Below are 12583 nucleotides of genomic sequence, written 5' to 3'. Positions count from 1 at the left end.
AGGCAGTGAAAAGGTTGTGAGACTTGGAGCCCAAAACTGGGATTCTTCCCTCAGAGACCTCTATTTACATTGACCTCCTGGTCCAGAGGCCAGAGCCTGTGCCTGGCACCAGGGCTGGTGGTGCCCCATGAGCCAGAGAAGGAGACTGGCAGCCCAGACCAGCATCAGGGAGGACTCTATATGTATATATATATATACATATATATATATGTAGTATAGTGCATCTTGGGCTCTTCCTGTGCAGCATTCATGGGATATCATTGGTCCTGCCCTGCCACCTCCTGGCCACCCTTACCTCAGCTGTGGGAGGCCACAGGGGAGCCCAGGTGCCACCAACCAGCTTTCCTCCAGTTCTTTCCCATCCCTTTCCTGCTTGCTGTACCCAAAGGGCATTTCCCTGCAATCCCAGTGTGATGTTGCCTCCCTTATTTTACATTAGACTAAGGCCCCGTGTTTCCTTTCCCATCTCGTACTTGTTCGTGCACAATGCTCATTCCCCTTGCACCAAACCTTGGCCACTAACCTTTCCTCTTGTTTCAGCCACCAGCAACTGGAGCTTGAGCTTGGCATTGCCACTGAGCTGGGACAGGAACCATGCCTGGTATTTTCATTCCTGCTCCGTAGGGAGACGGCAACCTCTATGCTGGAGGTTGGCTACTGCCCAGTGGAGCTCTGCCAGGCCAGCAGCTTGAACTCATTGGCTGTGAGCTCCAGTTCTCATGCACGCTTGGCTCCGTCCTTTGGGTGATGTCTCATCTCCTTCTACTTATTTTCAGCCTTGTGTTACCCATCTACTCTTTATTCTGCCACTGATTCTTTACATATCCACACTCTAAATGTACACCCATCTCCAGACGTGATTCGTACCGTATGTTCAACCCTTACATTGAACCATGGCTTTTCCAACAGCATTGCAGAATGTTTCTCAACTTGTAGATGTTTCTGTAGATGTCTCCATGCCACCACAGGTGTCTTCCTAACTTGGTTCATCTACCTGCCCTAAATGATGTCTCACAGGCTACATCGGTCATTTAAATCCAGTTACATGTAGCTTGGTCCCCTTCTTAGGTAATGTGTGTTCCTTGCAAGGAGCTGTCAGTTATATCATGATTAGATCACTACTGAGATTAGTAGACCTATTATTTCTACTCCTCTATTAGAAGACACATTAAGCTTTGGTCTTTATAGCACTGCTGTCATTGCACATCCCACAGCCACGTGCCATTAAATCAAATGCCTGCACATGGAGAAATCCCTTGCTCAGCAAGAGGTTCACCATTTGATAGCTTGCGTCTCTGCCAGCTTGAAGCTTGCTGATTCAACCAGTTTTCCTTGGCCTGCTTTCCACCCAATCTTTGCTAAAATGACTCTCAACCTGGCCTCACTTCTGGGTGAGAGCTCATCAAGTGCTGCTGTTTCTGCCCTGTTCCTTGGGATGCGCAGCATTTTCGTACCTCAGCCATGAATCAATAGCCTCGACCATTAATCAAGCCCCTGTCCAGTTCCCCAGACCCATGGCACAGATCAAGTCCTTCACGAGGAGTTCTGGTAGACCATCTGCATTCTTCCACCCCACTCTATTTCCAGTCAGGGTTGTAAGGGCTCCCTTTCACCTGCCCATTTAATCAGCCTTTCTCCCCAGATCATTCTTTACAGCTCCTCCCATCTGGCCAATGCTTGGGTTTATTCTGTCAGCGTCTCATCTGCTTTCAATTGACTAATTCTTGTTTGTAGCTTAAAAAAAAACCCTCAATGACCTCAGTACCTCAGTTTGTCTCCAACAAGTCAACCAGACTGTTGCTGTCCTCTAATTCCTGGCATACCACGTTCCTCTCCTCGTCTGTCTAGCCAGGATAACTTGTCTGAGTGACAGGCTTCATATTCTGCTCTTTCTGCTCTGGCTTGGACTTTCAAACCACTTCAGTCTGTGGCTTGATTCAATACCATGGATTCCTTTTTCATATTTGATTCTCGGAGTTCTTTGTAATACATCCCTGCCACTGGCGTGGGTTTGTGTCTTTCCACACGATTTGTAGCGTGGGTTCCCACAGCTCACACTGATGCTTCTCCTCCCTTTCCGTCTCCATTTCTGGGATACTGAGATTCACAGCCCCCCTGATGCCCTGCTGAGTTCTTTCAGTAATGAGGTTTCTGATATCTTTATACAAGGATGTATTTCATCGGTGGATTGGGTTGTTTGGGGTTCTTTGATGCCCATTCCACCTTATCCTTTCTTCCAGGTGACAGGAGCCTGACTCATTTCACCCCAAAGTGTGTTGTGACAACTGTGGTTTTTCCCATGGTCAAGGATTAACTTCTTCCTGCCTGTGTCCGCCAAAAGAACTTGGCTTCAGCCTCATGAGGGAGGAATTCTTGCCAGCCTCTGGCAGGAGACAACCTCCTGGCACTAAAGGGCATTTGTTTTAGCTCACTCAGCTCATTCACCTTGCACCCCATGGCTTTGTATTCTGAATGCCCGCGTCTCAGAGTGCAGCTGTGGGCAGATGGATCCTCTGAGCAGTTCCAGGAAGGCTTCCCTTTAGTCCCCCTCTCCTACTGTCAGTGCAAACCGTCTCAAGCCAATGCTAGGGGCGAGCAAGAATGTAAAATCTTTGGAATCTATTCTGGGACCAAAATCGAGAAGCTCATTCTCAGGTTCCTGTTTCCAGAGTTAGAGGATGAGTTTCACCCAGCACTTGCTATGGGAAGCACCACAAGTAGCACAAAGACCTGTACAATATCACAGGAGATCATAAAGAGCTTTCTCCAGGGGCCACAGATCAGGAATCAATAACAAGACTTCCCGGTTTCCGTGCTTGCAGTTCTTCATCTCCTCCTCCCGTGGGTTTCTGGTTCCAACCATCACCATTCCAGTTCACCGTTCCAGTAGTTCCCCTTGCTTGGGTTTATTTTTTGATTCTGGCATTTCTAAACTTCTCTATCACTCCTTTCAGCAGCCTGGATCACCTCCCTCTCCCAGCAGTTACATCTATTTCAGGAATTCCTCCAGTTCCCAGTAAATTTCATCTCTTTGTCCATATGTGATTCTTTTTCAGCCGTGCACAGCCTATTTCCTAGCGCTGTGTGTTATGCTGGCACTACTTGGAGGCTGGTAACAAGGATGTTCACATTGTTATCCTAGGACGATGTCCTGGGGTAGGTGAATGGGAGCTAGGAACTATCTTCCTAGTCCTTCCTGGCTAATCTGTGCAAGGCTAATGACTTCTTTCCTCCTCGTGTTACACTTTCCATACACTGAGCTCAAGACAAGAGCTGTGATTTCCTAAGTGCATACTTCAGCCATCAATCCACCCAAGCCCTGCATTCGCTGCCCTGTTGCTTTTGCGATGTCCCCCTGTGGTGATGGGACTGTGGGGCATGGCACCAGCTCCACCCCATCATCTGGAAAGCCAAGCTGAAGGGGACAGTCCACCACATCTATGATTCTATGATTTCATGTCCTTCTCTGTAGATATCAATGAGTGCGAGCGGGACCCACTCCTGTGCAGAGGGGGGATCTGCATGAACACAGATGGCAGCTTCGAATGCATCTGCCCCCCTGGACATGAGCTGACGTCTGAAGGGAACACTTGCATAGGTGAGATGATGTTAGGACCAGAGTGTGTTCAAGGGTGATGGTCCAGGGAGACTTGGATGGGGGTAAAACGCACTCATCCTGGAGGGACTGAGGTCGCTCCCAGGGTTTCATTGCACTTATGGTGTCTGTTTTCTGCCTGCTCTTCACTGAAGACTGACCAGTGGGGCAATGACATTCAGCCTGGGGAGAGAAGTAGGTGGGGGGTACCCAGGGAGGGGGCCAGATGATGCTCGTCATGATGTCAGCATGGCTGGCTGCTCAAACTGTTCTTCCTGCTGCAGACATCAACGAATGCTCCCTCAGTGACAACCTCTGTCGCAATGGACGCTGCGTCAACGTCATTGGTACCTACCAGTGCGCCTGTGATTCGGGTTTCCAGGCCACCCTGGACAGGCAGGGCTGTGTTGGTGAGTGCTTCTCTTTGCCCAATAGTTGTGCCAAGACCGCAGTGTATATCCAGAACCCTCCTGGCCTCATGCCTCTTAAAATGGGGGGTGGTGTCCGAGGGTAAGGCAAGGGGGGGACCTCCTGGTTGAGCTACAGCCAGGCTGGTCATCAGCTGTGAAACTAGTGTGAGCTGCAAGTGGTCACCATGGAAAGCAGGAGATGCTTTCTTGTGGCTGAGGGGGGTTTGTTTCCTCTTCAACACCTTTCCCACCTTGTCTCTGTTACGGGCACTGTGAGCAGCTCTGTTGCAAGGCACATATGGGCCCGTGACCCAAGCAGCTTCCTGACCTCTCCCTTCTCCTCCAGACATTGATGAGTGCACCATAACCAACGGCGGCTGTGACACCCACTGCTCCAACTCGGAGGGCAGCTACGAATGCAGCTGCAGCGAAGGCTATGCTCTGATGCCAGACAAGAGATCATGTGCAGGTGAGCAGTCAGCTTGGCTCTCACAGGTGCTGCCCCAGGGACCTCTGCGTCCGTGGCCAGTCAGCCTTAGGGTTGGTGATTTCCCTGGACAGATGTTTTTGCTTTGCACTGCAATGTGCAGCCCCTCATTAAAGGCTCCAGAGTCCTGTCACTACATGATTTGGAGCAAAGTCCCCCTGTGACCCCCTCCTGCTCCCACAATACCCTTTCACTGGCTCTAACAACTTTATTCCGGTCTCCTCTCTAGATATTGATGAATGTGAGGATAATCCAGACATCTGTGATGGGGGGCAGTGCACTAACATCCCCGGGGAGTACCGCTGCCTCTGCTTCGATGGCTTCATGGCATCCCTGGATATGAAGACCTGTATCGGTGAGGACAAGGCTGTGGCCAGCACTGCATCACAAGGCTGCTCTTGGATGGAGGAAGGGTTACCCCAGAGTCGTGTCATGGTTCTTGTGCTGTTCCAAACAAGTCCTTTCTCTCCTGCAGACGTGAATGAGTGTGATCTCAACCCTAACATCTGCCTGCATGGCGAGTGTGAGAACACGAAGGGCTCCTTCATCTGTCACTGCCAGCTGGGTTACTTTGTCAAGAAGGGAACCACAGGCTGCACAGGTAGGAACACACCAGGCTGGGAGGGTGCTGGTGGGAGCCCTCACAAACACCTTCTGCAGCTGCCAAGGAGAGAAACCAGCCGTGCACTGCAGGATGCTGGGCACACCTAGGGATGTGGCTGTGTGCTGGGAGCCCCTCCTGGGCAGGCAGATTGCCAAGGAGGCAGGCTGCAGGCAGGAACTGGCACTCTCCTAGCTGACAGCCAAGCCAGGCGCCTGCCTTTCCTTTTGTCTTCATCTTCCAGGGCTGAGCAGGGTGAGAGTTGTACCTTTGAGCACTTCAGCTCATGAGTACAATCCAGGGCAGCCTCTTCCCCAAAGCACCTTGCTCCCATCCCTTGGGGTTCAGAATCCCAGGAGCTGTTGGTACCCAGACCCATTAGCAGGATTTTACCCCCTCCTCTCTGAGGGGAGCTGAGCTGTGTCAGCTCTGATGTCCTTCCTTCCTGCAGACATTGATGAGTGTGAGATTGGGGCTCACAACTGCGACATGCACGCCTCCTGCATCAACGTGCCCGGGAGCTTCAAATGCAAGTGTCGTACAGGCTGGCTTGGAGATGGGCTGAAGTGCAACGGTGAGTTCCTCATCCCAGGAGAGGGTCTTTGCATCTCCAGGTGCTCTATGGAGGCAAGGGTATGTGTGTCTGCACTGGGGAGGTACTGGGAGCGTGGGTATGTGTGTGGAAGTGTCTCACTGCCATACTATGTGTGCCAGCACTGCCATGGGAGTGCCTCATGGCCATAGGGGCTCACAGAGATGCGTTGGAGCCTCATGAGCGCTCCAGGTACCTGGAGGCTGCGTTCTCCTGGGCCATTGGCTTGTCCTCTGCGCCCTGCGCTACCTGCCTGGGCTTAGAGGGAAGGCCAGAGGCAAAGCACTGACCGGGGTGTTCTCCCTTCCCAGACCTGGATGAGTGTGCCACCGAAGAGCACAAGTGCAACCTGAACGCCAACTGTGTCAACACGCCAGGCTCCTACCGCTGCGCCTGCCGAGAGGGCTTCAATGGGGACGGCTTCTCCTGCTCTGGTGAGGCCCAAGGACTCAATGGGCATCCTGCTGGGACATGGAGCCATCCCCTCGGAACCACCAGCCTGCTTCAGCGCCCAGATGCTTGTGTCTGGGGTTCCCCAATGCAGGTGTCCCCCAAAAGCCGCTGCAGCCTGCCCTGAGCCACAGCCTGCTCAGATGCCTGCAGCAGAGATCCCCCACTTCTCAGCATGTGCTTGGGGAGGGTCAAGGCGATGCGGAGCATTGCAGCCCCCTCCTCAGCCTCCCAGCAGCGGGGTGGGAAGCAGCTCGTGGGAGTCTCCTGGGCAAGCTGAGGGAAGCTCATGGGGTGGACACCAGCTCAGTCTCCTGCCTGACTCCCTCCAGACGTGGACGAGTGTGCGGACAACGTGAACCTGTGTGAGAACGGCCAGTGCCTCAATGCACCCGGGGGTTACCGCTGCGAGTGCGAGATGGGCTTCAACCCCACAGAGGACAGCAAGGCCTGCCAGGGTGAGTGCCCAGGGCTCTCGCTGCTGCTCTAGGAGGTCCAGTGTCCACCTCCTTGCTGGTCTTGGTCTCTCCACTGCACTGTCACCACCTGATCTATTCCTAAGCAAGCCCAACCATCCCCTGGTGGTGCAAGGCTTTGCTTTCAGGTGGGATGCCAGATCCTGAACGCCCAGCTCTCCCTGTTTTGCAGACATTGATGAATGCACCTTCCAGAACATCTGTGTCTTTGGGACCTGCCAGAACCTGCCTGGGATGTTCCGCTGCGCCTGTGATGAAGGCTACGAACTGGACAGGAGTGGAGGCAACTGCACAGGTATAGGACTTGCACAGGGCTCTCGGATGAGGATCACTGCTCTGTGATCTCCTGGTGGGACCTTGCCCCAGCCATGGCACTGGGAGTGGCACTAGCAGCTTAAAGCCGTTTAAGCATCCCTGTGTGATGTGGTGATGTGTCTTCGCTCTTGGTGGGAGGTGGGCCTTCAGTGGATGGGAGGGAAAGCGGTGGCTCTGCTCCTTGCTTCTGACCCTGGGCATAGTGGTGTGAAACAGGACAAAGCAAGATCTGTTCCTAGAAGGGCTTTGCCTGCCATCACATGAAGAGCCTTAGAAACACTGTGGTCGTGAGGATACACCCTGAACATACGGTGCAGAGCTTAGAGCTGTGGTTTCTGTGCTTTCTTCATCTGTTCATTTTTCAGTCTTCATCTTTCCATCCTTGCAGACATCAACGAATGTGCAGACCCTGTGAACTGCATCAACGGCCTGTGTGTCAACACCCCTGGCAGCTACCTCTGCAACTGCCCACAGGACTTTGAGCTGAACCCCACTGGTGTGGGCTGTGTGGGTGAGTGGAGAGGACACCTTCCATCCACGACCTTGCCCGTCCTTGCTGGTCCCACATCCCAGGCCTGGCTGTCCATGCTGGGCTTAGCGCTGTAGCAGCACAAGAGCACCTACCTCCTGTTAAGCCTGGCCCACCTTGTGTCACCAGTGTGGGTGCTCTCCTGGTTGAAGTAATGTTATTCCTGGGCAGCTCTGGAGTTATTCTTCAGTGTTTGTTTCTTGAAAGGCCCTGGCTTACTGGGGGCATTATTTGGCTCATGCTCTCCAGCCATACTGATGGCAGACAAAGCTGGACACGCTTTATTCTTGAAGGGTTCTCAATGTCATGAGCTGCAAGGGCAGTACAGCGCAGACAACACAGGTAGCTGACAGTGTGGGCATCTGGGACAGGACTGGGGTCTTATCCTGCTCCCTGCTTCTTGAGGCAATAGTGCTAGTGTTATTTCCCCCTATGCACACAAGTCTTTACTGGAGGGGCTTTGCTCACCCACTGCTGTCTTTGTGCAGATACCCGTGTTGGGAACTGCTTCCTCGACACCCAGGATCGAGGAGATGGGGGTATCTCCTGCAGCGCAGAGATTGGAGTCGGGGTCACCCGGGCATCCTGCTGCTGCTCGCTGGGGCGTGCATGGGGCAACCCTTGTGAGCTTTGTCCTCCAGCCAACACAAGTGAGTTGGGAACATACCTGGGGTGAACTTGGGCATGGGCTGGATGGGCAGCATAGAGCTGAGAAGAGAAATGGGGCCACTGCCCTGTGGCTTTTCAACTGAGGCTGCGGGTCCTGGGTCCAGGATATGCCATCATCATGATGGAGCAAGGGGAGCTGAGGGAGAAGGCAGTAACCCTGTTGTGTGAGTGCAGTGGGAGTGGTGAGATGGGGTGCGGGATACCAGGCTGGTTGTGCCTGGGGAATACAGGTTGGGATCCCTCTTTCCAGTCCAGTGGGCTAGGGGAGGGCATGTGTATGTGGAATAACACCACTCAAGGGCAGGCAGGCAGAGACAGGGTGGCTAAGTTGGCTTGGCATGCAGTGGGAGTCAGGATGCTCCATCTGGACCACAGCCACCATCCTCATGGCCTATGTCTCCTGGGTTTCTCTTGGTTCTCCCTACCCCTCCTGTTTCATGAGAGCCCACTAAGCCCAGGACCCCCTTGACTGACTTTTTCTGCAGCTGAATACAAGACCTTGTGCCCTGGAGGGGAAGGTTTCCGGCCCAACCCCATCACTGTCATCCTGGAAGGTAAGCTGACACGGACCCCATGCGCCTTACCAGGGGCTTGGATGCTGGGTGAGCCCACCCAGCCTTGTGTGGGCACTCTCTGCTGTGGCACTGGGCTGGCTGGGTGCACGCTGAGCCCTTGACCACCAAATGACAAACAGCAAGTGTGTGCCCTCCTCGGACGTGCTCCTGGGCACCAGCAGGAGCTGGAGGTGGTGGGACGGACCCGCGATGGATGCCAGCGTGAAGGCACTGCCTGCCCTGCGCGGGCAGGCGATGACCACCTCCTGCCTGCTCTCCCTCCTCAGATATCGACGAGTGCCAGGAGCTGCCGGGCCTCTGCCAGGGTGGCAACTGTGTGAACACCTTTGGCAGCTTCCAGTGCGAGTGCCCCCTTGGCTACTACCTCAATGAGGACACGCGCATCTGTGAAGGTAGCTGCAGCGTGGTGCCTGGGCTTGGCTGCGGGCCTGGCGTGTACAGCACTCACGTGTGTGCTTGCGTGTGTGTGCATCAGGCTTGTGTGTGTATCTGGGCTGCCCGAGGAGTGGTTGGCAGAATCACTTCCCCTTCCTCTTCCAGACTTCCCATCCTCATCACAAAGCCTGTCCCTGTATCAGGCGCATCCAAACCTTGTGCCAAGCCTACCCCCACTCCCATGTCAGGTTTTCTCCCAGTGCTTTGACCTCCAATCTCCTTTCCTTGGCAGATATTGATGAGTGCTCTGCTCACATTGGGATCTGTGGCCCCGGGACCTGCTACAACACCCTTGGCAACTACACCTGCGTGTGCCCCCCTGAGTACATGCAAGTCAACGGAGGAAATAACTGCATGGGTATGGCATGGTCTGAGCCTGTGGGCAGGGGTCTGGCAGTGCCCTGACTGCGTGCAACCCCTGGGTTGTGCTGTGGGCAGCGCAGTGTGGGCACCTTGCCTGAGCACACGGAGCAGCAGTGGTGTGGCTGGCACAAGACACTGGGCTGCCTTTGCAGACATGAGGAAGAGCGTGTGCTACCGCAACTACAACGACACGTGTGAGAACGAGCTCTCCTTCAACATGACCAAGAAGATGTGCTGCTGCTCCTACAACATTGGCAAAGCCTGGAACAAGCCATGCGAGCCCTGCCCCACGCCGGCCAGCCGTAAGTCACCCTGGCACCGTGGCTGCCCCTTGCTTTTCCAGCCATCCCCTGCACTGTGAGGCACAGGCACTGACCAAACAGGAGGAGAAGGGAGAGCATCCTGTCTGGCAGGGGGGGTGCCTGTGGGTGAGTGCTGTGGGGAGAAGCATTGCATTAGAAGACATGGGGGACTGGGCCAGTATCTGTGGAGCCAAGGCCACCCCTGACCCATGGCACTGAGGCCTCATCTCCACACTGTGTGAACACTTGCAGGGACGGTGCCTGCAGCCCTGCCCTGGGCAGCCTGTTCCAATGCCTGAGCACCCTCTGGGGCAGGAATTGTTCCTCAGCTCCATCTAAACCTGCCCTGGTGCAGCTTGAGGCCGGTTCCTCTTGTCCCATCCCTTGGTCCTTGGGAGCAGAGCCCAGCCCCTCCTGGCTCCATCCTCCTGTCAGGCACTTGTAGGGAGCCATCAGGTCCCCCCTGAGCCTTCTCTTCTCCATTGGACCCCCCCAGGTCCCTCAGCCCTTCCCCATCACACTTGGGCTCCAGACCCTGCACCAGCTCCAGTGCCCTTCTCTGCCCCCATCCAGCACCTCAATGTCTCTCTTGTAGTGAGGGGCCCAGAGCTGAGCACAGGATGTGTGCCGCCTGCCTGTCAGACCCCTCTCTGATCACTCCAGCCTTAGTTGGCCCTTATCTGTCTCGTCCCTTGCCTCACCCTGCTCTGCCCACCAGGCATGGCCATGACCTTGATGTTCCTCTTCCAGCTGAGTACCAGATCCTGTGTGGGAACCAGGCTCCTGGGTTTATCATCGACATCCACACAGGAAAGCCCATTGGTGAGTAGAGCCCCTGGGAGCCAGGTCTGCCCTTTGCCCCTCTGCTTCCTTCCTACAGTGGTTGTGAGTCTGTTCCCTTCCCATCCCCTGGTAAATGAAGTCCTTAGCAGAGGCAAGACAAGGAAACAGAGCAGCTCTGGGGGCTGCTTTCCTCCCTGGGATGCTGAGAGGTGTTGTCTGTGTGCAGATATTGATGAGTGCAGTGAGATCCCTGCTATCTGCACCAACGGTGTCTGCATCAACCAGATTGGCAGCTTCAGGTGCGAGTGTCCCATTGGATTCAGCTACAACAACATCCTGCTCATCTGTGAAGGTAACGGGGCAGCCAAGGATGCCCAAGAGGGGGGGTCTCAGTGGGGCACTAGCATCTCCCCAGCCCATGGGGCACCAGGGTGAGGGCTGTGGGCAGACATGGACAGGAGTCTCCATGCTCTCAGCCTTCTTGAAGTCGTCGTTTTCCACATCAATGGTTGGGCAAAACGTGCTGATTTCCATTCATTTTCCTGCCTGCATTTCCCTTTCTCCATTTCTGGGGGTTCTTTGCAAACGTGTTCCCAACTTTTGAGAGAGAACTGCAATTCCCATTATTTTCCTGCAGAGCAATAGTGAAAGCTCGAAACTTGCCCCTGCTTTGCCCAAACCAAGGCTTAACCCTCACTTGACTCCTCCGGGCCACTCCAGCCCTGCCAGGCTGCCGGTGGCTGGCGCTTGGCCCTGTGCACAGCCCGGGTTTGCACTGCTCTCCTCCGCAGACATCGATGAGTGCAGCAGTGGGGAGAACCTCTGCCAGCGCAACGCCGACTGCATCAACATCCCGGGCAGTTACAGGTGCGAATGCTCAACCGGATACAAGCTGTCGCCTAGCGGAGCCTGCGTGGGTAAGATGGGAGCTCTTTGGTACCTATTCCATCCAGAGACACGTGTGTGAGGTGCTGACACCCCTGCCTAGGCTCTTCGGGTGGCTTTACAGAGCCCCATGTGGGGACCAGAGGAAGGACAGGATGAAGGATGTGCCATGTCCTATGGACAGGATGAAGGATGTGCCAGTGCCATGTGTGGGTTCCTTGTCTTTTGTCAATCCTCTGGGCTATGGCCTGACTGTGCTGTGATTATCATAGACTCATAGAATGGTTTGGGTTGGAGAGGACCTTAAGATCATTCAGTTCCAACCCCCCTGCCATAGGCAGGGACACGTCACCCTAGCCCATGTCGCCCAAGGCTCTGTCCAACCTGGCCTTGAACACTGCCATGGATGGAGCTTTCACCACTTCTTTGGACAGCCCGTCCCAGTGTCTCACCACCCTCCCAGTAAAGAGCAGTAAAGATTATGGCATACCTTTATTTCTGGAACCCCCCCAGGGATTGTGGGCTGCTGAGGGGTGAGGAAAGGTCTCTGGGAACTGGCTGTTGAGGCCATTTGCTCCAGCTCAATGTATACTTGTTCTGTTAGAGATCACGGTGCATAAATCTTGTTTCCTGTGAAGCCACCTCTCAGGACACAGAGACCCCGCTATGCTGCGCTGCTCCTCACAGACACACTGCCCACCAGCGTGTCAGCTCTTCCCATCTGCTCCATCCCTTCTGCTCACTGGTGCCCGTTTGGCTTTGTTTTAGGTCGCAACGAATGCCAGGAGATCCCCAACGTCTGCAGCCACGGGGACTGCGTGGACACCGAGGGCAGCTACGTCTGCATCTGCCACAACGGCTTCAAGGCCACGGGGGAGCAGACCATGTGCATGGGTCAGTGGGGCTGCCAGAGCCCTGCTGGCAATCACCGATCAGGGTGGATGTGAGCTCCATCCAGCACCCGCTGGGTAGTGCCAAGGACCACGCTGTCCCATGGCTCCCAGCCTGCCCCTGAAAGCACAGGGGTGTTGTGTAGCTGCCTGGACCCCATCTGCACACCCAGAGCAGTGGCTCCCAGCTCACCCAGCCCCTGAATGAGCTGTGACCTTCTCTCTG

At 54.7% G+C, this 12583-nt stretch overlaps 1 protein-coding gene across 1 annotated transcript in view; it reads left to right on the top strand.

Annotated features, from left to right (window-relative positions):
- The window catches only part of LOC133276204 (fibrillin-2-like), a 95535-nt gene that overhangs the window by 71700 nt on the left and 11252 nt on the right, over positions 1 to 12583 (top strand). Inside the window, exons 28-46 of the mRNA XM_061466816.1 lie at positions 3473 to 3598; positions 3880 to 4005; positions 4352 to 4474; positions 4722 to 4847; positions 4968 to 5093; positions 5545 to 5667; positions 5997 to 6119; positions 6468 to 6593; positions 6784 to 6906; positions 7315 to 7437; positions 7944 to 8105; positions 8610 to 8678; positions 8966 to 9091; positions 9367 to 9492; positions 9650 to 9799; positions 10550 to 10621; positions 10809 to 10934; positions 11374 to 11499; positions 12236 to 12361. Coding sequence (XP_061322800.1) covers positions 3473 to 3598; positions 3880 to 4005; positions 4352 to 4474; positions 4722 to 4847; positions 4968 to 5093; positions 5545 to 5667; positions 5997 to 6119; positions 6468 to 6593; positions 6784 to 6906; positions 7315 to 7437; positions 7944 to 8105; positions 8610 to 8678; positions 8966 to 9091; positions 9367 to 9492; positions 9650 to 9799; positions 10550 to 10621; positions 10809 to 10934; positions 11374 to 11499; positions 12236 to 12361 — 2328 coding nt within the window. The remainder of the gene's footprint in view (positions 1 to 3472; positions 3599 to 3879; positions 4006 to 4351; positions 4475 to 4721; positions 4848 to 4967; positions 5094 to 5544; positions 5668 to 5996; positions 6120 to 6467; positions 6594 to 6783; positions 6907 to 7314; positions 7438 to 7943; positions 8106 to 8609; positions 8679 to 8965; positions 9092 to 9366; positions 9493 to 9649; positions 9800 to 10549; positions 10622 to 10808; positions 10935 to 11373; positions 11500 to 12235; positions 12362 to 12583) is intronic.

This window comes from Pezoporus flaviventris, unplaced genomic scaffold (assembly GCF_033815535.1).
Source record: "Pezoporus flaviventris isolate CSIRO_AGI_PZ_B2104156 unplaced genomic scaffold, CSIRO_AGI_Pfla_v1 ptg000043l, whole genome shotgun sequence".
Lineage (NCBI taxonomy): Eukaryota > Metazoa > Chordata > Aves > Psittaciformes > Psittacidae > Pezoporus > Pezoporus flaviventris.
Note: the sequence above shows the minus strand (reverse complement) of the source record. Positions and strands in the feature narration are given on the sequence as shown.